The following is a 26,575-nucleotide window of genomic DNA, read 5'->3' on the forward strand; positions in this document are numbered from 1 at the left end:
ACATCACCCCCTCTCAAGCCCTCTGCGACTCCCTAGCCTCATTCTTCCACAACAAGATTGCAGACATCCACAACAGCTTCGACAACCAACCCAGAGACCAACCCACCCAACCATTTGCTGAACATTCTCCCCACGTGAACACCCTTAACGACTGGAACCCAATCTCCACTGAGGACACAATCCGCCTGATGAATTCCATCCACTCAGGATCCCCCACAGACCCATGTCCTCATCACATCTTCAACAAAGCAGACTCCGTCATAGCACCGCACCTCCGAGACGTCATCAACTGCTCCTTCAACTCCGCCACCTTCCCGGAAGACTGGAAACACGCTGAACTCGCCGCCCTTCTGAAAAAACCCACAGCGGACCCCACCGAACTCAAAAATTACCGCCCCATTTCGCTCCTTCCATTCCCGGCCAAAGTCATCGAGAAAGCCGTCAACAACCAGCTCGCCGCTTTCCTCGAAGCCAACAAATCCCTCGACTCCTCACAATCTGGCTTCCGAGCAAAACACAGCACTGAGACCGCCCTCATCGCAGCAACAGACGACATTCGAACTCTACTGGACAATGGAGACACAGTCGCCCTCATCCTCCTCGACCTCTCTGCAGCATTCGACACAGTCTGCCACAGCACCCTGCTACAACGCCTCAATAACATCGGAATACAAGGAAAAGCACTTGAATGGATCACCTCGTTCCTCACCGGAAGAACCCAGAGAGTCCGCCTCCCACCATTCAAGTCCGAGGCCACTGAAGTCATCTGTGGCGTACCACAAGGATCCTCACTCAGCCCCACCCTCTTCAACGTATACATGAGCCCCCTCGCGGCCATCGCCCGCCAACACAACCTCAACATCACCTCTTACGCGGATGACACTCAACTAATCCTTTCTCTCACCAATGACCCCAGCACTGCCAAAACTAACCTACACGAAGGAATGAAAGAGGTTGCCGAATGGATGAAACAAAGCCGTCTGAAACTGAACTCAGACAAAACAGAAGTCCTCATCTTAGGTACATCCCCCTCTGCATGGGACGACTCTTGGTGGCCGGAAGCCCTTGGTAAAGCACCCATCCCGACAGACCACGCACGGAACCTAGGCGTGATCCTGGATTCCTCACTTTCAATGAACAGACAAGTCAGCGCCGTATCCTCATCCTGCTTCAACATTCTCCGCATGCTCAGGAAAACATTTTGCTGGATCCCCACCGAAACAAGGAAAACAGTCACCCATGCTCTAGTCACGAGCCGACTGGACTACGGAAACACCCTCTACGCAGGTACTACCGCTAAACTCCAGAAGAAACTCCAACGAATCCAAAACGCCTCAGCCAGGATCATATTAGACACCCCGCGCAACGAACACATCTCTGGTCACCTGAAAGACCTCCACTGGCTACCCGTCAATAAGAGAATCACTTTCCGACTGCTAACCCACGCACACAAATCACTCTACGACATCGGACCAGAATGCCTCAACTCACGACTGTCCTTCTACACCCCCTCCCGCCAACTACGTTCTTCCAGCCAAGCCCTCGCCACTGTACCTCGCATCAACAAGACCACCATGGGAGGCAGATCCTTCTCATACCTGGCTGCTAAAACATGGAACTCACTCCCCGCTTACCTTCGCCTCACCCAGAACCACCTAGCATTCAGAAAGCTACTTAAAACGTGGATATTTGACAAGTAATCCTCCTCCCCTTTCTAAGCGCCTTGAGACCCTCTGGGTAGGTAGTGCGCTATATAAATTCTCTGACTTGACTTGACTTGGGGAGTTTTCTGGACTCCTAAGTGCGCAGTGACCCTTACAAGACCGATCCCCACTCTACTTTTCGTGGTGGGTTTACTTAATGTTCTCACTGCTCGCAAGCCAATTTTCACGGTGAGCACAAGTGACTGGAAGCAACTTTTCTGGCTCCCTGTCGCCTCTCCAGATTTATGGAAGCTACTGACTCGTATTATAGGTGCAATATTTGAATATGTCAGAACGTATAACCTTTCATGGCTCCTCGTGGCACAAGGGGTACATTTTGCCCATTTCCCACTTATTAAATTGGTTACATTGTGAATCAGTGAAATTACACTACTGTTGTGTGCAATGACTGTCCAGGAGGAACACAGGACGAGGGGTCATCGCACAATCTGCCAGGAGTTGGGATCGACAACCAAATTAAACACTGAGTGAAATCGCCTGGAAGGGAACCAAGCACATAAGCGGGACCATGCACCAATAAAAAGGCAGCATTTCGGACTGCCACAGCAAACGAGCATTTGCAATGCAATAGGTCGCGCATTTGCGAGATTTAGAGCTATTGGCATTGTAAATGACAAGGCCTTTTATTTACGTTTTAAAAACCAAGATAAAAGTAATTGTCATTTACAATGCCAATAGCTCAAACTCATGTAAATGCGAGACATATTGCATTGCAAATGCTTATTTCCTATTGTAACGCAGAATTGGTAAAGCCAGTAGGTCTTGGCACAGCTAAAGGCAGTTTTGTTGTGTGCCATAACTTGGTAATCTGCTTAGTTGCTGCTGAGCAACACTTTGTTGTGACAAGTTGTCTGGGAGTCTGCTTGGTTTACCAGCTAAGACCTCTTACACATAGGTGATCTCTTGATCCGCCAAGGTAATTTTCCAATAGTGCACCACTATCCTGTTGAATCTTTCCAGCCTTTCCATACATTGCCCTTCTGCCATCTCTAGTTGTTTAGACACCATCCAGCACCACTAGTTCACCTTCAGTCTGGCCACATATTGACCATGCTTTGTTTGCTTGTTGCTTCTGCAATTCGTATATAAAGACTGGGATAGTATGACCATTCTGGACCTATAATCTTGCGCATTTTACTGATATGCTAGTTTTTTCTTCTTAACTGATAAACTAGTCTCATGTGTCAAGGCTTGCTTTGCAGTACCCAATCAGTGGCATCTCTGGATATACTGGTATTTGATAGCTGATTAAGCACCCAACCAGTTTTGACTGTCTGTTAAACAGTATTGTCTGACTTTCTGTTTTAAGAGGTGGGGTGGTTTAACAGAATGATCCTTGCTACAAGCCCAACGTGGGGTAAATTTTTAGGATATCTATTGAAACTGGCACCCATATTGTACCCACAACTTGGCCCTACACTCTGCATCACTCATTGGCTATACGTTTATTCCGCCAAATCAAACCTGCAGTCGGTACCCTTAGTTCAGTGTCCTAAGATGCAGAGAGGTCGAAGGCCGAGCAGAGCAACGTGTGTTACAAGACATTAAAATGGAATTGTCCTTCCTTCAACTGAACCTCTTGTATGCGGAAGCCTCTCAATGGATATGTACTGGGTTCATATGAATGAATGAAAGACATTTCTAGAGCGCATGGTTACCCGGGGGCATCCCAGCACTAAATGCAGGGCAACTTCGAGATCGAAAAGAGTTAAGGGAACTAAAAGGCTTTTAGATGCTTTCAGAAGATCAGAAAGTTTGGTTCAAGGCGAATCCAGAGGTGTGAGTCATTCCACAGCTTGGCAGCCTTGTATGTGAAGCGGCGTCCTTCGCTTCATGATTTCCATATTTTAGGGACTCCTGCCAACTGCTTGTTATCAGATCTTAGAGACCTAAAGGCGCGATAAGGCTGAATGATGGATCTGATGATCGGTGTACCTTTACCTGATAAGGCTTTGTGGGTGATGCACATCGCCTTAAATTGGATTCTTTCTTGAATCTGTAGCTAATGGAGCGAGGTAATCGCAGGTTTGGATAAGACTCGTTTGGATGTATTTGTGAGCAGATGTGCCGCACAATTTTGCACAATCTACAGCTTTTTGATGGTAAAAAGTGTGGCTCCTAGGTAAAGAGCATTTACGTAGTCCAGACGAGACAGAATTAATGCCTGGATAAGCACTCTTTTGGCAGAAAAAGGAAGCTAGGGGAGGATCTTTCTTAGCACTCTTAAGATCCCATAACCGCAAGCTGCCACCTTGCGTGCTTGCTCCTTAAAATCAACATTGTGGTCCACCTACACTCCAATACTCTTAATTTGGTCTTTGGGGGAAGGAGAAGAGCCAAGACAACTAGGCCAGGAGGAGTCTATTCTCCTTGTGGTATAATTACCCACGAGCATCAACTCTGAAACAGATGAACGAGCTATCCATCCAGCTAGAAACCTTTCCCAAGCATGATGCCATGCCCGAGTTGTCCACTTGATTAAGTGTCCCCATCAGCTGAGTATCAGCATCGAGTAGTAGAAATGTCTGTTTAGTATGAACTGATGCTTAGACAGTTCAATGGAAAAAATGGTGTTTCAAGTAAACTTATTCTTTTTCTGTTTTTCACAGATTGTGTTTGATTCAGTACTCCCTCCCACGGGTACAGGGTGGCCCTCGGCGATGCAGTTTGTAGCTCTCTCCGTATGGTGGGAATCTGTCAGGCTGGCATATCTGTCTCTTTGGGAACAACTCATCACTGTTAAATCGGCGATGAGGCTATGCTTGCAAATGCTTCATCTGCTCTGCGATTGCCAGATGGTGTTCAGTTAGATGGAGCAGCCTTCTAATACTTTTCAGAGAAATTGTTCTGGTGTGCAGTTGAGGTTTTTTCCCCTTTAGGAGTTAAATGCTGTGTTTTCCCTTACAACTTCTGTCCTGTTGGTTGTTCTCACCTTAGGTTGTTGCTTGCTCAGATGTTTCTCCAACCAGAAACACTGCCTTCTTTCAAGGCTTGTCTGTTGATGTCCTTTGACTGTTACCTAGTATAACTCCTGTGCAGGTCTATTTTGTTTATTGAAAATGAGGAGAATCTGTTTCAGGGAAAAAATCTTTCAACCTCACTGCATGTTGATATCAGCCAAACTAATCGTGCTTGTGATGGAGGGATACAACTTGGCCTGCTTTGCTAGTGTTCAATCCAGCCAAAACGGCAAACTGTCTTTTTGAGTTGTTGTTGGTCGTTTTTGTATAGTGCTTTGTTTGCATCTGCTGTTAAAATGGGTATAAAATGACCAATAATAAAAAAAAGCTTGTTTTAAACTTGAATATAGTATCTCATTGATTCCTCTGCCTTAACTACCTCTTAATTTGATTTTCCCTCAATGACTTGAAATCCAGACTTTAATGAGCAATGTTTAGAAGAAAAATGTTAATCAGAGGGTAACAAAATAAAAAAAATGCACTGCATATTAAACCCATGCGCAACAAGTTATCACAATTTCAAACCCCAAAAACTAAACGGACAGATGGAAAACATTCAACAAAAAGGCTGGAATCAAGTTTAGTACATGGTACAGCAGTTTTTGAAATATTATTTATTCTGACTTTATCCTGTGGGTTTGTAGTTCGCTATGCAATGTTTAAGGTGTTTGTAAGGCATATTTTAAGCTTTCTCAAAACTTCTGGATCAATAGCATTTGTACTCCAAAGAGAACATGATTAGGTAAACAGAAGAATTTCAAATCAGTTTGTAAAGTTTGCTATTCTAACCTGGAATTTATGTTGGGAGCCCAGAAATGTTTTTCTTCACTTTTTTGCAGTACTTATTTTCACAATGGATTGGCAGCCTGACGAGCAGGGCCTACAGCAAGTGCTTCAGCTGCTAAAGGATTCACAGTCTCCCAACACTGCCACTCAACGTGTGGTTCAAGACGTATCCTTTTGTGCAGTGTGTTCCACATATATTGTTTCATTGTCCATCATTCTGAAAACTGCAGCTTATGGGACTGTCCTGAGCTTAATGTGAGTATGGGGCAAGGTCCAAGGCCACACCAATAGGTCCCCTCGGGAGGCCATGAGGCATGTGGGTGCAGAGGTGTTATGGTGTTGTCCCATTCAGTTAACCGGGGAATAGTGTGGTCAGAGAGTGGCTGCAAGCTGGGACTGAGGGGCCAGTCGGGAGGAACGCACTTAGGGGGATTGACCCTTGAGATGCTTGGGCACCTAAGGACACTGTTCCATTTCTTTTCTGGCTGTGGGGCTTGGGTGCGGTGTTGTTTTTTGACGTCGGGGCGTGTTCTTCAGTCACTCACGTTTGAAGAGGGCCTGCAAAAAGAGGCCGCTTGTGACAACGATGTCCAGTCTGTGCAAACTCAAGGGTGGGTTCAGCCTTGTAGGGTCTCGGGACCCTGCTGGCACACGCCTCCCTCGGACTTGGGTTGTGAGGCGCAGTGCAGAGGTGTCTCGTGGTGGCAGTCTGAGGCTCACTGTTGGTCTTTGTTTCTGCTGAAGGGGGAAGAGGACAGCTGGGCTACTCATGATGGCCTTACGGTCCCTGAAGTCTCTTAACGTGTAGGTCCATTTTCCTCTGCGTTGGTGTCCAGTCTGGACACACGCCTTGGCTGAGGCACAGGGTCCGCCAGCCCGGATATTGGTATGTGTGGGTCCAGGTGTACCCACACTTAAAGGGAGGACAAAACTGACCTGCAGGAACACGGGACCTCTTCCTGAGTGGTTGCAACGTCATTAGTCCGGTAAGCGACAGGCCTGTGAACCGGTACTTGCTTCTTTTGGCCCCTACGTCTGCAGGGGAGTAGCTCCTGTACACCAAGGGAGTTCCTTCAGTGATTTTCAAAGCACTGGCAGCCCTCCGGGTTTCTTGGAGACTGCACATCGGCATGGTGAGCCAGTTTCTCCACGAGGGTGAAGTGCAGCAGGCAAGCTGGCACAGTTTAGCACAGTCAGTCGTACTCCTTAGTTCTCGGGTAAGCAAACTTTCCAGTCAACTTCTTTTCGTACATCGAATCTGATGTCCTGGTAACGGCGAGTCCCTAAAATGCTCAGTTTAGGGGTGTTTAAGGTAAGTGAGGTGTAGTAATCAAGGAATCGGGTATCACCCTGTCCCAGAATGTCTAATTCCACCACATACAAGATGGTGGAATTCCTAACTTCGTGTTCACTTCAGACTGTTCATCCTAGATGTGTGTCCAGCCTGGGAGTGCAACACTCCTCCTGCAGAGCTAATGTTCCCGTCTGTCCTGGTGCCAAATGGGCCCAGGGCAAAAGATGGCATCTCCCCTACCTGTGGAAGCCTTGGATCCCATAGCCAAGGCGGCAGAGACCTTTAAAGCCTCCTGCTTTTATATGCTGATATACTAGCCTTCCTGGAAGTGGTGTAAATACCCCTCTCTAGAGCAGTCATTGTTTCTGGCATCTGAGAGCATAGGCTCTCATCTTCAGGGGGTCAAAATAGTCTGTGGTGGCAGGCTTTGCTGGACCAGCCAGAACACCAGATGGTAAGTAGGGTTCAGGGAGTACTTCTAAGGTACGATCTGGGTGCATGTATTAATAAATCGATCACTAGAATCAGTGTATTAACTATGTCGTTTGGTGTTAAACACGTATTGTCAGTGAAGCCATTATGTAGCTGGGAATCTAGTATTGACCAGTGCCCAGTACATACTTTAGGATGGCTTCCCTGTTCACTTTTGCTGTTGGTAGTTGAACTGGCCAGCATAGGGTCATATCTGCTCATGCAGATATGTTCTCGCATGTAATAATGCACCCTGCATTAGGGCTGTAAGGCCTGCTGTAGGGGTGACATACAAATATTACGTGCAGTGTTGGCGGACCTGGCACATTGGGTGTGTGCAGTGTTATGTTATCACCTTTTAGAGCACCTTGTCACGTAGCCTGCAGCGACAGTCTGCATGAGTTGGGTGACTAGGGACCCTCTAGTACTCATGCCCTAGATACCAGGGGTACCATGTATTAGGGACTAAAAGGTGCTACTGGTCTGGTCAATTAGGGATCACTTGACCAGTAAACTTGTTTTAGGTAAAGAACACTGGCACTGGGGAACAGGTAAGCAGGAACCCAGCACACTTCAGTCAAAGGTGCATCAAATACCAGGCAAAAAGTGGGGGACCACAAACAAAAGCACAGTTTTCTACACAGTCTACCTTTCCAAAGGGCCATCCACTGCACAGCAACGCGTTGCTGCATTTTTACTAACTTTGAACTCTTTGAACTAAAAACCATTTTTTGTGTTAATCTGCAGATAATCCGGCACGTGATGGATTATGTGGTAAATGGAGCATATCTACAATTATGTGAAAATCGATCGCCACACAGTCGCTTAAATCCAGTGGCCCTGGCTACGACTGCATTTTTCTTAAGAATCCCCTGCTGAATAGAATACATTTCTGTGCTATAATTCAAGCCTTTGTGATCACTTAAATTGATTATGGGCAATCGCCTACTCATCAGAGCACCCAAAAATACTTTTCTGCCCATTCACTCTCCCCTTCAATCTGTGGATTCTCTTGCATCTAGTTCCAAAAAGTATAACCACACAAATCATGTATTAAACTTCATTTGGGTAGCCCTCAAATTAACAATTCAAGCTTGCATGTCTCCTTTACAAAGCACTCAACATCAGCAAGAGGTACATCTCTAAGCCAGGCTGATGATTTTTGGTGGTGCAAAACTTCAGAAGGAAAGATGTTGCTAGGCTATAATCATAAAGAATCCCCACTTAGCTTTGAACAAATCCTTTTCTACTTCTCTTCCCTCTGTGGAAATGAGAGGCCTTGAGGTGTCTGGAACATACCATCACCAATTGGCTTTTAAAAAAAAAAGAGTGGGAGTATGTGCTACTGGCAGCCATCTTTTGTGGGGCTAGTTCTGCAGTCTAACTATTGACGGGGGTCCCACTCTTCAGTCTGCGTTTGCACTTATTGTCCCACACAGAGATACCAATCTATTGTCTGCATTAGGTTGGAGCTTATTCATCTGAGCAGGGGATGGATCAGCCCTAGGCGAGGAAAGCCAATAGGTCTCACCGTTATGGCTTGCTTGTTTTCCAATGTTTTTAAGCATCTGTGACTGTCATTCAGTAGGTGTGCATAAGTTACGCCCTTCTATTTTATTTTTGATTCAAGATAGTGGCAGATACTTGGACTGGTATATAAAACATGATTTTTTTTACTTGTGCAGTAGCACATTTATGGAGGTGGAGCAGCCCTGCAGCGAATAGGAGTTTCCCAGACCCTCCAAGAAATATAAAAATAAATATTTCACTTACCCCGACGGCTGGGGTGTAACAGTAGAGCAGTTGTGGTGGCAATTGGAAATGGGTGGGTGGAAGCAACAAATGTGCGTGGGTATAACGTTTACATTAAAAAAACTAGTGTAAGAAGAGAGTAACACCTGTGGATAAGGGGGGTGGGTATATCGCTGTAAAAGCAGTACATAAAATGGGAACATCATGGAGCCTAGGGGTTGGTATGTGAGTGCAGAAAAGCCACACATGAGGGAGAGTGCTGGAAAAAACAAGCGCACTCGTGGAGTGCTTAAAGTGTAGCTTATTAAATATGAGCAGTGGAAGGATACAAGTCTGCTGATCAAAAGGTTGGTAAAGAGTATTCTCTAGGGAAGGGAGGAAAGCAAGCCATCGAATAAGCAGGCAAATGAGTGACCAGAAAGCCAAACCAGTGGTAAGCCCACTCAAGTTTTTTTTGTGGTTCCTCAAAGAGTTTGACCTATTAATAGCTAAATGCAATCTAGCAAGTAAAACATAATTTTTTTTTGCATTGCAGTGTGGCTGTACCATGATGCACAGTGGCTTCTGCCACTGTGTAAACTATACACTGTGTGTGCATGCTTGTTATCTTTGTAGGTGTGCAATGTAATTACTGTGTTAGTATTGAGTTAGGGAAGGGCCCATTGTAGGAGAGTAGGATCTGCTTCTTACAGTTACCCCCACTTTTTGCTGATGTTTCACTGTTACCGACTTAGTCTGGCTGGGATCCTGCTATTCAGGACCCCAATCTAGCTGCTTTCTCTTATAAACTGATTGCATGTACTTTAGGTACACTCCAGATTGCATTCTGGGGTAGCCTTATAAGTCCCTAGTATATGGTATACTATATACCGAGGGCATAGGTACCCCAGATGCCTCCCAGGGGCTGCAGCATGTATTATGCCACCCCTGAGAGGCCACTCAAATTGACACAACAGGTCTGCTACTGCAGCGTGTGTAAGGTGGTGCATGCACCCCTTACTTAAATATAGCTTCACTATATCTACCTGATCACTGCACATATATACCTATCAGTCACCCCTATGGCAGGCCTTATCAATCCTGAAGGCAGGGTGCTGGGTTTTATGTGAGAGGGTGCCCATGCATGAGCAGAGCCTCTCTGCAGGCTGCGGAATCTATTCTCCGATGTTCTGTGATGCAGCCATACCATATACTCTTAAATGCATTATAACCTCACAGTAATTGCTAACTTTAAAACGGCTGCACAGAAAACGGTCGTGTTTGATGTCCAACACCTTGGAATCATACCTCCACACCAGTAATGGTTCCACCCTCCTAGAGGGAGAAATATGACAGCACTAGTACACCCGGTATCAGCTTTCTTGACCCTGGCAAGCACAAGATGGATGCTGCCAGCCACAGACACGAGTCTGCCCTCCTGCTGCTGGATGAAACTTGGGGAGGGCTGGATAATAGGTTTCCTTTCACAGGGAGGTGTAACCACCTCCCCAGACAGGCATCAGTGTATTGGGCATGTGCACTTCAAGAGTTCTTTGTCTGCACTGGGGGCACATTTGGTGTCCCTTTGCATAGTCCAGCTCAAACAGGTTGCAGGGGCTACCAGCCTCTGCTCTGGCGTGAAAATGGACAAAGGATATGAGTGTAGCCACCCTTCTGTCCTTACCCTCCCATAGGTGGGTCCCAAGAGTTTGTCCCACCCCTTCCTTGGGTATAAAGTAGGAACCCTCTGGCCACTTGACTTTAGACTTAACTGGACGAAACTCTGCTAAAGAAACTGAGAAAGTGCCATCTTTCTTGCATTGGTATGCCCCCACTTTTTTTCTGACTGATGTGCTTTGACTGAGTGTGCCCTGGGCTCCTGCCAACCAGGTACCCAGGACCTGTGTTCCTTCCCTAAAACTGTGTTGAAACTGAAACCCAATTGGCATCTATGGCCACCTGTCCGCCCCTAGTAAATGGTACCTTAGGTACCCAGGGCATGGTGGCCAGGGAAGACCCCTAAGGGCTGCAGCACTTATTGTGCCACCCTTAGGGGCACTGTGCCCTGGCACCGACACACTGCCTTTGCAGGCTGAGTGCCTAAGTACAGAACTAAACAGTCGACATGGCACACATTCCTGTGTGCCATGCCCACAAACCCCCTGTCCTGGCATACATCAGTCACCCCTCTAGCTGTGTGCCCTATGCCAGTGGTGTGGGCACAGGTGCATGAGGCCTGTGCCCCTACAGTACCCATGGCCATTCCTGGGCACCAAGTGCAGTGATGCCATTGAAAGTATATGGTGCTGGGAAGTCGACATTACGAACTCCACAACACCATAATGGCTACACTGAAGACTGACAAGTTTAGTATCGAACTTCTCATCACATTAAACCCACACTAATGCCAGTGTGGGATTTAATGAGAAATGCACCACAGAGGGCATCTTATAGATGCCCCCTGAAACCTAACCACAATCCACGTCTGGCCTGAGAGGCTGCCACACAGCAGACATTTTGCTGGATCCCTGGGTGGAGAGCCTCCCGCTCTCCTGGGCCTGCAACAATGCACATCCTGGGCGAGGTGCTAGGTCTCCTCCCCCAGGATGGGCGGATGGGCAGGGGGGACCTTCAAAGGCATGCCGCCTCTGTGAGCTTCTCCAGACCATTTGCTGAACTCAGCAACTGACCCCCACCAGTCCTGACTCCCACTTTGGTGGGAAAAACTGTCGGGGGGGGGTGCCAGCCTGTGCCAACCCTACACCTCAGGTGGGGGAGATGAGGTGAAGCACGACTCCAGCCATCTTGAAGATGTGGAGCCCTGCCCAATACCAGCTAGGCTCCTGACCCCCCTTCCCCTAGAGAGGAGCAGGCTAGGGGGGTGTACCCACCCCAGGACAGGGACCTATATAATATATACCTTCTGTGGTTCTCCTTTAATTTGTTCATTCAGGAGGTTCTAGACTGGTAAAACAAGCTTCCTTTATATTCCTTTGAGACTTAGCCTTGAAGGCTGCTCTCCATAGCTACCACTAGGATAGCCTTCAATAAAGGTTGTCTTTAACCTAATCGTCAATAAGGGTTCTCACACCGATGACCGTGTCTGGATGTGTTTTATCATTGTATTTTAGAAGAAACATTCCATCTGAATTGCATAAAGCCTGGAAATTCAGTGCTTTGCACTATCCTCCAGAGCTATACTGCCTCGAATATAGGTGAGGTCATGATTTGACCTTTCACAGAGTTTAGCTTCATTACTGCACTCTTACCAAATAACGTTTAATTTGGCCAAATTTAATTTTCAATGGCATAGTATATTTCTTGGAACAGAAGACACTGTTTGGTCTTAACACCGGATGACAACCGTGTTTAAGATTGACCCCTGTGTATATTCCACAGGTATAACTTTGGAATGAGATGCATGTTTTCCAACTTTCGCATGTACTGCTCCTTCCTCCTCCAATACACTCTTCCACCTTGCTCTGTTGCTGTCGTCCTCTCATTGCAAGCGCTTGTGCTTCTCCCCATACCCCGTGCAGGTGGACTAGGAAGCAAATTGCTGCGGGCCACTCTGCATAAAAGTTTACTTTCATAGGAAGACATACTGGCACCTACAAATTGATGTGACTGTCTGTATAACCATGCCAAATGACCCTGGCAAAGCCAAGAGTCCCAGACGCTAGACCTATAGGACTTACTGATGCTTATGGTGCAGTTAAGATCTTATGATTAAACTTATATTAGATCTAATATGTATAGATTATATGTGCCTCCAGTCAATCCTCTTCATTCCCTGATCTGTTTTCTTCTACCCACTACAGCAAACCGGACATGGGCAATGGGTCAGCCCACTTCAGCTACTGGCTAACTATGCTGAGAATTCTGCCATTTCTCAAGGAGCACATCCACACACAAGTAGTTGCCTTCAGTACCAAGCTCTACTATGGCAATGGTTCTTTGAGAGACCAAAAAATTAAGATTGACAAGTGCTTTGTAAGTTCCCTCCGCAATAAAGTTTTGTAAAAATGATGACCAAACAAACGCTGCATTGAAAAGGCTGTTAACCTATGCAGACGTGTTCACTTTGCCAATGCTGTTAGTTTGAAAGCAGGCAAAACATTTGTACAAGGCTCTGAATTTGAATGTTCACAAGAGCTGCTGGCACTGTGGATGCACTGTTTCTTGCTTCTGCTGGTCATTTGCCAGCTGTTTATAAGCATGCCACTGTGTTAATAGCTTTGTACTAGAATAAGGGGGTCATTGAACACGTTCCAGTGTCTGCTTATGTGAGGTGCTCTGTCTAGCTGCACATTTTCAAGCATTTGGACCTGCTTGAATTGTTAGGCTAGTGTTTGTACCGTTAGTGACCGGATCCAAGACACTCCCTTTTAGGTACCCTGAACATGCTGTTGCTAGAAATACTTGACTAACCAACTTATGTGAAAATTAGGAACCTGCTGGACAGGCAATGCTAATGTTAACTGCTGAAATCTAAATGTCTTCCTGGTTTTGCTGTTGTGTTGGCACTTGCGGTCCTCTGATGTGATCGCCTACATTCGTGTATCAACATGTCCTTAACCCAAAACTTTGCAGAAATTAAAGCAGTTAAACCAATTTCCTGACTTCAACAACTATTTGATATTTGTCCTGACCCGGCTGAAGTCTGAAGGTAAGTCTGACCTACTATGAAAGTTTGGAGAGGTAGACTTGACTACGAGTACATTGTAGCTAGCATAGCAGGATGATTGTCTGCCACCTGGACGATGGGCAGACTAGTGGGTAATCCGGAGATGGGTATTTTCTTAGACTTTATGGTAGTACTGTGGTTTTCAAAATGCCCTCACTATTGGGATGTGAAAGACAGTACTGCTGCTACTCCTACGGTCTGTTCTCTAGCATGCACATCAGCTGGGTCTTTGTCCTGTCCAATATGCATGTCTGCTATCCTTTTTGTGTGAAACTGTTTACTCTGGCCGTTGTATCGTTTCTGTGAGTAGAACTTGCACAGTTCTCCCAGTGCTACACCGATTATGTAATTTGTACATGGCCACCTGTTTTAAAATGGGCAGTTAATTTTGTTGGTAAGCATACCAGCACAAAACTCTTGAATAGCAAACATTTAAGGGGTGCTGAAGTACCTTTGCTTGGTCTTATACCTGTGCCGCCTCTCCAGTTAAGAGCAGATTGTCTAAAAAACAGTGATGCATGTGCAAACTTTTTTTTTCTATACAGACGAGCCCACACGCTCCCTTAGTGGGCTGATATTAAAAAATAATGTGAAGGCGCATTACCAGAGCTTCCCACCTCCGGTGGCGGAATTCATTAAGCAAGAGTGTTTGAATAACATTGGTGATGCCTCCTCGCTCATCAGAGCCACCATTGGTGAGTGCAGTGGATTTCTAGCCTTTGTGGCTTGTGGGAGTCTTGTCAGATTTCAGGGGGGGGGGGGTAGATTGTTGCTCACAGACGAGTTGTGTAGTGGATGGTTAGTGTATAACTTCATGTTTGTATTTTTGGGATATTGTACACCATATTGTTATGATTACCAACTGAGATGTAGGCAGCATTTGTTTTTTTGTATTTCCTGCATGTTTTAGACATTTCACACATTATGCCTGAATTTTTAGCTAGACAAGGTGCATGAGCATCCAAACGAATGCGGAATGACTAAAAGACCAGAAAGTGCAGCTGTAGCTCGGCTAAGTCGTAAGTCTCCTTCATATTGTTATTTATGCGAAGCCACTCATCTCAAATCACTTTTGTCTGACTGTACTCGCGGGCTCTTACTTGCAAAAGGGCTTGACCTTAGATGTGAGAAAATTGAGAACCTGTCATGATACATAGCCTGGTGTGATGGGAAAATGGTATGGACATCCAAACTGAAAAGAGCAAGTGGGGCAGAGGCCCTACATTCTTACATTTGTTTAGTCTGTTCAGAAAGCGGAGCCTTTTCATGGATGCCCCCCATATTTCTGAGGTACTCTCTTAGTTTCTCGAAGAAAAATGTTCCGGGATTTCTCGGTGCCTCGCACTAATTTAACTTTATATCTGAGGCTAAATAACTGAGCCATGTGTTTATACTAGTTGTTAATCCTTGCTGGATCTGTATTTGCAGTTTTTAGGTATTGGGTATTTAGGTCGAGCCTGGTGCTTCTGGGAGGCTTCTTGTAAGCACTCCCAACTTCCTTGCAACTTTTCTGTGTGGATTGTTTACACCCACACATTTGATTGGCCATTGCGTCGTGCTTTCACAAAGGAAAGCACGCAAATGGCCAAAGCCGTAGGTATTTCCAGCCTTTTCTTTAAATGTTTACTCCCCTAGCCTATTTCTCTGGAGCGGAGTAAGCTGAGGCATGCAGTGTGCCAGCTACATTCCAGGCTGCATTCCAAGATCATGTAACAGTTCTCCGGCGTGAGCGCTTTCCCTTTCGCATCAGCGCGTTTACGATTTTCAGCAGGAAGACACAGCACACCTCCCCCACTTGCAAAAACAGTAGCGAATAGTTTCTTACCTGTCTGTGTACCTTCGGTGACGTCGGCATGCTTCCGCTGGAAGCTCCCACCCTTGGGTGCCATCTTCGTAATCTTTTTTTTTTTTCTTTTGTGTCCTTGTAGTGAATCCATGGCTATGTTAAACCTTTCTCCAACTTAATTCTTTTCACATATCTTGTAAGCTTCAACTTGCTTTCTATTCCATGTGTTTCCACCTTCTTCTCCAGCCTCATCTTTCTGGCGGAGGCGGGTGGGTTCGCTAGTGAATCCAGAAAGATCTTCAAGCTGCAAAACTACACCGACAGGTAAGAAACTATTCGTTTTGCAGCGTGAATCTTTCTGGATTCACTATGCTGTGCATGGATTTTGTAGCAGTTTCGTTACTTTTGTGGTGGCTGGGTGGAAGATGAGCGTTGGTTGTTGAATATATGTTGAAGCACTCTTTGTCCTACTTGTGCTTCCTTGTTCATCTGTACATCCACGCAGTAGTGCTTAGTGAACGTGTGCACTGAAGCCCATGTTGCCGCCAGGCATATGTCCTGAATTGGTGTGTTGGCCAGAAAGGCAATTGTTGCTCCTTTCTTCCTGGTCAAGTTGGTCTGTGCCCCTCCTTCCTGTTAGCTCCTGCCCTGCCTGCTTGTGGCAGAATTGTTTCGTTTGTGCGATCCATCGAGCTATGGTGTTCTTAGTCACTGGTCTAACCAGGTAACTGTTTGCGAAGGATACGAAGAACTGTTTTGTCTTCCTGTGTTCCTTCGTCCTTTCAATGTAGTGCATCACTGCCCTTCTTGCGTCTAGAGTGTGGAACGCCCTCTCAGCGCTTGTCGTGGGGTTCTGGAAGAAGCTAGGAATTTGAATACTCTGATTAATGTGGAACCTTGGCACCACCTTTGGCATGAAGTGCAGGTCTGTTCTCATCACAACCCTGTCACTGTGTATCTGGATGTAGGGTTACTGCAGTGTTAGTGCCTGTAGTTCACTCACTCTGCGTAGCAAGGTGATTGCTACCAGAAAGGCCGCTTTCATTGTCCGCATTTGCAGTGATGCCCTGTGGATGGGTTCGAAAGGTGCTTTCATGAGCTCGGTCAGTACCACATTCAGGTTCCAAGCCGGCGGCGGCATCCTTTTTGGTGGCGCTATTCTTTTAGCCCCTTCTATGAATCTTTTTACTACTTGAGATGTAAAGAAGCTTCTCCCTGTTTCTCCTCTTGTGTATGCCACAATCGCTGCCAGGTGTACCCTCAGTGAGGATGAGCTTAACTTAGCTTTTATTAGGTGCGTGAGGTATCTTAGCACCGTTGATTTCCTGGTAAGCTTTCTATGGAGTTTTTTCTTGCAGCACCATTAAGTGAATCTTTTCCATTTTTCCCTATAGCACTTGCGTGTGCTGGGCCTTCTTGCCTCCCGCGGCACCCGCAAGGTGCTCTCTGGTAGTTTTAAATGTGCGAACTCTAAGTCCTCAGGAGCCAAGCTGAGAGGCTGAGGCTCTCCGGCTCTGGGTGTGGAAATTCTCCTTTTTCCATGGAGAGTAGGTCTCTTCTTTTTGAGAACTTGTGGGGTGGACCCTGTGCCATCTCCATCATCTGAGTACCAGGTCTGCGTGGCCCATTGTGGTGCCACCAGGATGAGCGTCATGTTGCTCGTCATGCATTTGTTGAGAACCCTGGGGATCAGTGGTATCTGGGGAAACCCGTAGGCAAATGTTTTTGAGCAGCTTATCCATAGGGCATTCCCCTGGGATAGTGCCTTTGGTTGTCTGGATGCAAAGTACTGGCATTTTGCATTCTGGCTTGTTGCAAACAGGTCTATTGTCTGAGTGCCCCACCTCCTGAATAGTCTTTCTGTTTCCTGTATGTTGAGTTCCCACTCGTGGGATGCTGAAGTCTGCCTGCTGAGCCAATCCTCTTCTACATTGTCCTTCCCTGGCAGGTGTATGGCTAGCAGGTCTATTTTGAGTGGTATTGACCATCTCCAGATTTCCTGTGCCAAGCTTGACAGAGGGAATGATTGAGTTCACCCCTGCTTGTTGATGTAAAACATTGTTGTGGTGTTGTCTGTTTGTATCAGCATCTTTTGGTTGTACAGTTGTTTCTGAAAGGCCTTGAGGGCTAGCGACACTGTTTTCAGCTCTAGGTAATTGACCGCATCCGCTGGGCACCACAGACCCCTCACTCTGAGCCTGTTCATGTGTGCGCCCCATCCCTTCTGGGATGAGTCTGTGGTGATGGTCACTGTTGGGTCCGGTTGCGTTAGAGGCTTCCCTATTGTTATCCTCTCTGGTCCACCACTTCATTTCTATCTGCACCTTGTGCGTTACAACCACTAGATCCTCCCAACTTCCTGTAGCTTGTGATCATTGCTGTTGCAGCCACTCTTGGAGTGGTCTCATTTGTAGGCGTACATTGGGGACCAGGTGTATGCATGAAGCCATCATTCCCAAGATCTTGCTCACTGTCCTCACTGTCAAAGCTCGCCCCTTCTGGTAGTGGCATTTTCCCTCAGTAGGCTGAGTGTCCTCTTTTCGCTGGGTAACACCCTGCATTGGACAGTGTTGATTTGAGCTCCCAGGATGATCTTCACTTGCTTTGGTTCCATCGAGCAATTTCCCCAGTGTATGGAGAATCCCAGGCTTGTTAGCATTCTTGTGACCTGCTCTGCATGAACCTTGCATGTCCTGTAAGAGCTTGCCTATATGAGCCAGTCGTCGAGGTAGGGGTACACGTGTATCCACTGCTGCGAGGCATTTGGTAAATACCCTTGGCCCGAGCTTTAGACCGAATGCCAGGGTTGGGAATTGGTAGTGATCCTCGTTTACTGTGAATCTTAGCATGTGCTTGTGCTGCCTGTTCATGGGGATGTGCAGGTACGCATCTTTGAGGTCTACGGTGGACAAGAAGTCCCCGGCCTTTATCTGTGGGATGACCTCTTGTAGGGACGTCATCTTGAATTTTTGAGTCTTTACATACTTGTTTGGGAAGCGTAGATCCTGGATCGGTCTTAGGCTTTCGTCCACTTTTGGCACCAGGAAGTAGTTTGAGTACACTCCCCTGTTCCGTCCTTTAAATGGGACCGGTTCGATGGCCTCTTTGAGGAGGAGTTCTTGAGCTTCCTCTTGGAGCAATTGCAGCTCTCTTCCAGAGTGCTCTTTTCTTTGGCTTTGTTTGGTGGTCTCTTTTCCAACTCTATGAAGTATCCCAACTGTATGATGTTGAGTATCCACTTGTCTGTGGTTATTTTCCTCCACTCTTGGAGGAAAAATCTCAGCCTGCCTCCTACTGGTGTTACATGCTCTTTTGTGACTTGTCCGTGTAGCCCTCTCCGCTTTTCTGTGCTCTTCCCTTGGAGGGTTTGAGTGGGTGAGCACCTTTTCCTGTGTGAAGTCACTTAGAGGGGGGTTGTTCACCGCCTCTCCTTCTCTCGCCCCGTCAGTTTCCTTTCCCGCGAAATGACTGGCCCCTGTTCTGGTAGTTCCAGTTTTGCTTCTGCTGGCCCCTGGTGACCTTGGTTGTCACTCTGTTGACCCTGGTGGAAAGCCTGGTGTGATTGTCCTTGCTAGTTTGCACCCCTTCCGTTCGGCCTCCGCGTAGGAGTGCCTCTTCTCATCCCCCTGAATTGCAGGGCACCCATGGACCTTGCCGTCTCGTTGTCTTTCTTCAGTTGGGTGAGTTTCTCATCAACTGGGGCTCCGAACAGTGTTTCTCCATTGAAAGGTGTGTTCATGATGTTGTTCTGAACCTCAGTTTTGAAGCCTGAGCCAGGCTTGTCTTCTCTCTGTGATGCCTATAGCCATCAGCCTTCTAGATGTTTCAGCCCCATCCAAGGCTGTCTTCAGGCACGAGTTAGCAATGCTTTTCCCTTCTTCCCCAAGGTGCGTTTCCCTCTGAAGGTATTGCTCTGGGAGGTGCTTGAGCAATTGGCCGATCTCACCCCAAGTTGGTATTGGTGCCTGTTCAGGAGGGCGTTGGAGTTAGCCATCCACCAGTGCATTGCGGCGTTCCTCTCAATTTTCCTGCCCGTTAGGTCCATCCTCCTGCTTTCCTTGTCAGGTGGTGGCCCAGATGTTGTTGGGACGTTGGCCCTTCTTCTGGCCGTTGCAGCGATTATTGAATCTGCTGTGACGGACCCCTTGATGTAAGCAGGGTCCTGGGAGGAGAATTTGTATTTCTTCTCTGTCCTCGGCGTGACTGACCTGCATGTAGCCAGGTCCTTGAATGCTTCCTTCCCCTGATCCGTGATACTTTTCAGCATGGGCAAGAACTGACTTCTTGTCTGTGTGGGGAGCAATGTTTCCAGCAGGAAGTCTGCTTTAGGCTTCTCCTCTTCCAGCTTAACCTCATAAGCTGCTGCTGCCTTCCCGACGACCTCATTGTATGCCCGAATGTCATCTGGCGGCGAAGGCCTCGAGGGATATGTCTTCACAGGCTCCTCCGCGTTTTCGGCCTCGATGTCCTGCCATTCCAGGTCTTGGGCCGTCGAGGATCCTGAGCCGTAGTTTGACTGCTGCTCCCCATATTCACCCTCTGTGTAACAAAAGTCCTCTTCCGCTTCGTGTTCCGGGGGCTCCTGAGTTTTCGGCAGCTCTTCGACGTCGAACTCCTCGTGCTCCTGCACTTCAGCGACGGCCGTCGCTGGCTTCGAGGGTATCCTGAAACTTTTCATCTTTTCCTCGAAGTCCTTCTTCCTCTGAAGGATGTTTTCCATTTCTGCCTCCTTTTCTTTCTCTCAAACTGTGCGGCCTGCTCTAGTGTTTCGGTGGCTCTCTTCGACGTCTAAGCTTTTTTTCGACTCCTCCTTCGAAGTCCCTTTTTCGGGGGCTTGCTTCGGCGACCTTAGCTTTTTGCTGGTCTTCGGTGCCCTGGAGTCCTTCTCGAAGGATCCGCTGGGCTCTTTATCGGAGGATGCAGCTTTGGTCGTCGGAAGATTTCGGCGCCGGTGCTCCATTCGGGGCTCTGGACTCTTTTCGAGAGTCTGTCTCAGGCTTTCGAGGCCCTGTCGAGGTTTTCGGGGTCGTAGACTCTCCTACCTTGTCAGACATTTTCTTATCGGTCTCTGCGACCGTGAAGTAATCTGGACCTTCGGCGATGTTGTCCTCGTCATTGGTGGAGAGGCCCAGTTCGTAAAGCGTCAGGGCCTGGCCTTAACCCTGCATCATGTAGTGAGCTATCCTCTGCTTCTCTCGAACCCGGAGTGTCTTCGGTTTGAAGACGGAGCAGGCGTTGCAGTGTCTGCTCTCATGGTCGATCGGCAGGCAGAGGTTGCAGACCGGGTGCTGGTCCTTCTGCCCGAACTTGTGGTGGCGGTTTCTGCAGAATTTAAAGGGCGTCTTGTACATCCCTGCGCTCAGGGGGCCCCCTGTGTGCGCATTCTCCGAAGGGTGTCGAACTCTAGGTTCTTTCCCTTCTTCGTTCTCCTCTCCGATGGTGGTCTTCTCCTAATCTTCTTAGGTCTTTTCTGTCAAAGTTGCTGTATTTTCTCCTTTCCTCCTCCAAAACTTCTGGTGCTTCACGCGACGATCCAGACCCAACGGCGGAAAAAAGAATCTGAAGTTGGCGCCCAAGGGTGGGAGCTTCCGCCGGAAGCATGCCGACGTCACCGAAGGTGCACCAAATGGTGGGACGTCAACGCCCACCTGGGCTACAAAAAAAAAAGAAAAAAAAAGACTAAGGTTCCGGACCCAACCACCAGATAGCGGAATATGAACAGCATAGTGAATCCAGAAAGATTCACGCTGCAAAAACTTATCTTCCTTCCTTTGATCCTCACCCGCCTTACACTTGCTCTCTCATCCTCCTCAACATGAAATGCTGACAACGTTTAAGCAAATCACCAGTGACGGACTCTCCTGGGCCTGCCTCATTTGTTCACATTTGTAATTCTGCCTGACTTCGGCTAAATATCAATGGGCATGCTCTGTGCAGAAACCTGCCCGAGCTTCTGTAGCAGTGCCAGCAGCACCCCTAGCCGCTTTCTAGCATCAGACCACCAGCGGCTGGAGTCTATAAGGCACGAGGGGGTAGCGTTTAGTGTAAACTTTCCTAAGAGAATATACCACTGCTTAAATTTACATTTTTGTGATAACCAACCTAAACGTGGCAGCTACTGGCGGCTTCGAACAGAAAGAAGACTGAAGCAAACATTAAAGAACACTAAAGAACTGTTATATGACTGGAGGCTGCTAGACAGTGTCTTGTCACAGCTGTAAATTTAACCGACCGGTTTGAAAAAGTTTGATTTGGCTGACTGCATGTTTTGCTGTCCTTTATATTTACAGCAAACAAATGATGGATGGAATTCTGACAATGCAAACATTCTCCCCCCAGTCTAAAGATCTGAGTTAAATCCATTGTTCTTTTGCCCACTACGCCACCCCAGTTTGGACCCAGCCAGGACCCAGCCATATGCAAGTCAGACTAGACTCTGCGCCTCATGGGAACAATCCAGATCGAACTGCCAGGCCAGGTCCTCCCTGGACCTGAAACCAGCGTCCTTCATATTTAAGCATGTGTAAAATGGCCGCTTCCAAATACACTCCACATAATACCACTCACTGCCACATAATTATATGCTACATAATCACACTGCACAATGCAACATACACACCAAATAACACCACTCAGTGCCACAATTACTCTACTGGATGCAATATACACTCCACATAATACCAGTCAGTGCCACATAATTACACGCCACAGATTTACACTCGACTCGATGCAACATAAATGCACTGCACATAATACCACTCAGTACCAAATAAATACACACCACATGATTACACTCTACTCCATGCAACATAAATATACTCCACATAATACCACTCAGTGCCACATAATTACACGTTACATAATTACACTCCACTCAATGCCTCAAAATCGGACAAGTCAGACCACTGCCTAAAAAAACCTGCCTTGACACAAAAGATCTGAATAACTTCAGACCGGTCTCTAACTTACCTCTTCTATCCAAAATCCTGGACTTATATTCGACCACATCCCACCCGCACTCTGAGCTAAAATGGCTCCCAGTGGAAATGTGTGCTAGTTTCAGAACAGCCTGCCTCACGCACAAAGCCCTTCACACAGGCAAATTGGAATATCTGGCTTCCAAACTCAAAGAAGCCGGTCAGACCAGGTCCCTCAGAAGCTCTAACGACCTACTACTCATCCCGCTGAAAACACATGAACAAAAAAACGCGGCCAGGTCCTTTGCTGGTAACGCGCACATAATCTGGAACTAGATTTCCCCCGCTCCCCTCCACCACCTTCCCAACATCAGAACTATCCCCTCCTTTGCATAATTCAAAAAAACGCTCCAAGACCTTTTCCTAGATTGTTACCTAGTGAATCGACAGGAGCCGCCGAAGCGCTGATGACACTACTCCCTGGAAGAGGAGCTCTGCCCAAGACAATTGCACTCTTCTAAGGCGTTTCAAGACTTCAGTGCCCCAATGTTAAACAACGCGCTTGGACTCCCCGTCCATGATCTATACTATTACTGGATTATGTGATTTCTTTGTGCTCCCATACCCTCGGGTCTGGCCAGCGCTATATAAAACTTCATAATGAATAATAAACCTAAATACACTCCACATAATACCACTCACTGCCACATAATTACTCTACTGGATGCAACATACACTCCACATAATACCACTCAGTGCCACATAATCATACGCCACATATTTCCACTACTCAATGCAACATAAATACTTCACATAATACCACTCACTGCCACATACTTACATGCTACATAATTACACTGCACTCAATGCAACATACACACCAAAAACCACTCACTGCCACATAATTACTCTACTGCATGCAACATACACTGCACATAATACCACTCAGTGCCTCATAATTACACATCACATAAGTTCTATTCAGTGTAACATAAATACACTCCACATAATACCACTCAGTGTGACAGTTACACGCCACATAATTACTCTATTCAATGCGACCTTAATACACCTGGCATCTGTTGATTCTCCCCTTATCCGCCCGCTGCTCGTGTTCTAATTAAATTACTGTTTTACAACCTCCACTCCCCCGTTATTTGTCCCACTCCCCCAGAACAAAAAAAATTCTAACAAGCATGAGAACAGGCAGGAAGAAGTTGCCAGCAGTGCAAGTACAACAAAAACTAGAAGACCTTTTTATATTAAAATCTTTTTTTAATCCGGTTGTTCAGTTGTGTATATGTCGTCTTGGTTTGTATAAAGGTAACAAAAATGCCTATCACTTTTTATTATAACTTTTCAACATGATGCACAGCAGCCACAATGCTCTACAACATAGGCAAAAGTACTGGCTAAACTCCTAAGGTCCCAAAGGCTAGACGTATTAGCTATGCCTTGTTTTTTTTAATGAACTGTGAATATGGTTTCAAAAGTGCTTAACCTGGCAGCATTACTATGGTGGTGGTTTGTAGCTTGACCTGTTTGCTTAAGTGTCTCTTCTTGTCTCCCACCAGGAATTCTCATCACTACAATTGCCTCGAAAGGTGAGCTTCAATCCTGGCCTGAGCTATTGCCTCAGCTCTGCAACTTGTTGAACTCTGAGGACTACAACACATGTGAGGTAAGATGGAGAAGTAATGATGTGGAAAACGGTTGAGTAGCCTTTTGCTTGTGCAGGCTAGATGCTGGGCAGTTGTAACAACTGCAAACCTTTCTGCTTGGAGTTAATAAAAGGTTGCCTGGTGACAGTTGATTGCAATGTAATGAAGTCTTTTACAGTGCACAATGCAATATCATTCGCTGCCAGGAATTAGTATGGATCAGATGCTGATGAGCAGATGCTGTATTAAACACACTCCTGTTAATGTCCTGCCCAGCATTGAGCACTTGACTAGCAGCCCATCAAACCTTTTCAGGCATAGTGGTAAAATAAGACTGTATAACGATTTAATTCTTGAACACCTGATCAACTTCTCCCAAAGGTGTTGATAGTTTTGTCAAATTAATGGTGGGATTGTCTCATGCTTCAGAGAAACCTTAGGCCAGGTTACCCCTTTTAATTTTCTTTGCCATGGCCTCATGATTGTTCGGTGTTTTAGCACAGTCCCTGTATCTGAGTGCCTTGTAATTGTTCCTTTTTCTTTTTTTTATTTTGAATATATTTATTTGAGCAAGTTCATATGCATACAACAATAAGTAAAAGTCAGTTCATATATAATAAATAGCATAAATAAATAGTAACCACAAAATATCTCAAAGCATATAGTTACAATCTTCCATTATACCAAAAGAAAAAGGTCATGGGTAATATCATACATTGAATTCTAGAGTTCATCTATAGAGTTCATAGTTCTATCATAGGAGGTATTTAGGGACCTCTTTTATTATCATACCAGAGGGTTATAGGAGCCCAAATCTGAGCCCCAAGGATTATTCATTTTTTCCCTCTAGTTTCGTAAATAGCTGTTTCTTGCTTAGAAGTCCCCAAGAATCGGCTTAGCCACATTTGAAAGGTTGGTGCGTCTGGTTCTTTCCAATGGGCTGCCAGTATGATTCGAAACACAGCCATGCCTAGGAATACAGATATAACTTCTTCCTTACTATAGCTCAGAGAGTCATCATGACCTAGTACATACAGAGTTAGCGAAGTTCTTAATTTATGCCCAAAAATTTCTGTCCAATATTCGGTGATCATTCTTTTAATAAGATCTAATTTAGGGCAATCACCAAACATGTGTATGAGATTCGCTGGGCTCAGACCGCATCTTGGACATTGATCATTAGACCTTTGGCCCCAGGTAAATAACTTAGCAGGTGTATAATAAAGGTCCTATATTGTTCGATAATGTTGGGCCTTTAAGTTGGAAGCTAAGAACAATTTAGAGGATAAAATCAGTGACATGTCAACATTAGGATTATCTAGTTTTGTTACCCATCTTTTCTCAACGCGCTCCCTATCATCATTCTGATTCTTTGTCAATAGTTCATATATAGCCCCTATCCTGGTGGTCCGCCTAGCAATAATTTCAAAGAAGGGGATAATTTCTGGCTGTATTTTTGGTGAAGATTGACGAATGGTAGTATAGACTTGTATGTTCTTCAGCTAGTCAGTCAGAGATTGCGAATTTTCGCTGTAGATCCTCAAATGACACTGTGGGACCTCGACCAAGAAAATCTCAGACAGTAACAAGCCCTAGGTTTTCCCATTTTCTAGAGGTGCTATCGTTAAGCTGAGCTGGTAAGATCGAGCTATACCAAAGAGGGGTATATTTAGTGAATTTCGGTATTGCTAGATGTTTTGTTGTACATTTCCAGATCTTCCATGCCTCAGTAATAACCTTAAATTTGATTTTTTTAAAATATGAAGGTTCTACTTGCCTTAATAACAGCCCTCTGGCTTTATCCCCTAATACCAATTCATATATCGAAGGTATATTCTGATCTAATTCAGCAGCGGGTATTCGGTTGGTGTTAAACAAAGGGGACATTTGCTGAAGGAGAGTTGCCCATAAATAGAGCGTCAAATTTGAAATGGCTACCCCCCCTCCTGCTTTGATAATGTCAAATATGGAATCGCCCTCCTAATTTTTCCATAGCTCCATACAAATTTGGACATACATACAAGAATCTAAAACCTTAATAATGTTATCTTCGACCATCAGGGGAATTGCTCGAAATAAAGTATTTTCAGAAAAATATTCATCTTGAGGTAATTCCCCCTGCCTAGAATTGATAGGTGGAGGTTATTAACTATTATGAGATCCTTTTTTATTTTCTTAATCAATGGATCGTAGTTAAGTTGATTAATTTCATTTACCTTAGGAGATATACATACTCTGAAATATGTAGCTTGGTTGACTGTATACGGGCTTTCACATTGGATGTTTACTGTACACAAAACCATTGTCTTATCCCTATTCAAGGAATACCCTCAATAAGAGCCAAAGGTCTGAGTAATTTGTTTTATCTCCAAGATTGCCTCAGTAGGGTTAGATGTTAATACCGCCACATCATCGGCATAGGCTAGGATTTTAGTATGAAATATGCTAACTGTCACAGGCTCTATTAAGGTGGAAATGCGCAACTTTGAGAAGTGGATTGATGTAGAGGGCAAATAAGATTGGGGAGCACGGACACCCCTGTCTCGTGCCCCTTTGAA

At 46.0% G+C, this 26,575-nt stretch overlaps 1 protein-coding gene across 2 annotated transcripts in view; it reads left to right on the top strand.

Moving 5' to 3' along the window:
- Positions 1 to 26,575, top strand: part of TNPO2 (transportin 2) — a 179,546-nt gene that overhangs the window by 14,437 nt on the left and 138,534 nt on the right. For both annotated transcript variants that reach the window (XM_086950639.1, XM_086950640.1), the window contains exons 2-5: positions 5,524 to 5,636; positions 13,560 to 13,635; positions 14,199 to 14,348; positions 23,931 to 24,037. In XM_086950639.1, coding sequence (XP_086806765.1) covers positions 5,538 to 5,636; positions 13,560 to 13,635; positions 14,199 to 14,348; positions 23,931 to 24,037 — 432 coding nt within the window. In that variant the 5' untranslated portion in view covers positions 5,524 to 5,537. The remainder of the gene's footprint in view (positions 1 to 5,523; positions 5,637 to 13,559; positions 13,636 to 14,198; positions 14,349 to 23,930; positions 24,038 to 26,575) is intronic.

The sequence above is a fragment of the Lissotriton vulgaris genome, unplaced genomic scaffold, assembly GCF_964263255.1.
Source record: "Lissotriton vulgaris unplaced genomic scaffold, aLisVul1.2 SCAFFOLD_562, whole genome shotgun sequence".
Lineage (NCBI taxonomy): Eukaryota > Metazoa > Chordata > Amphibia > Caudata > Salamandridae > Lissotriton > Lissotriton vulgaris.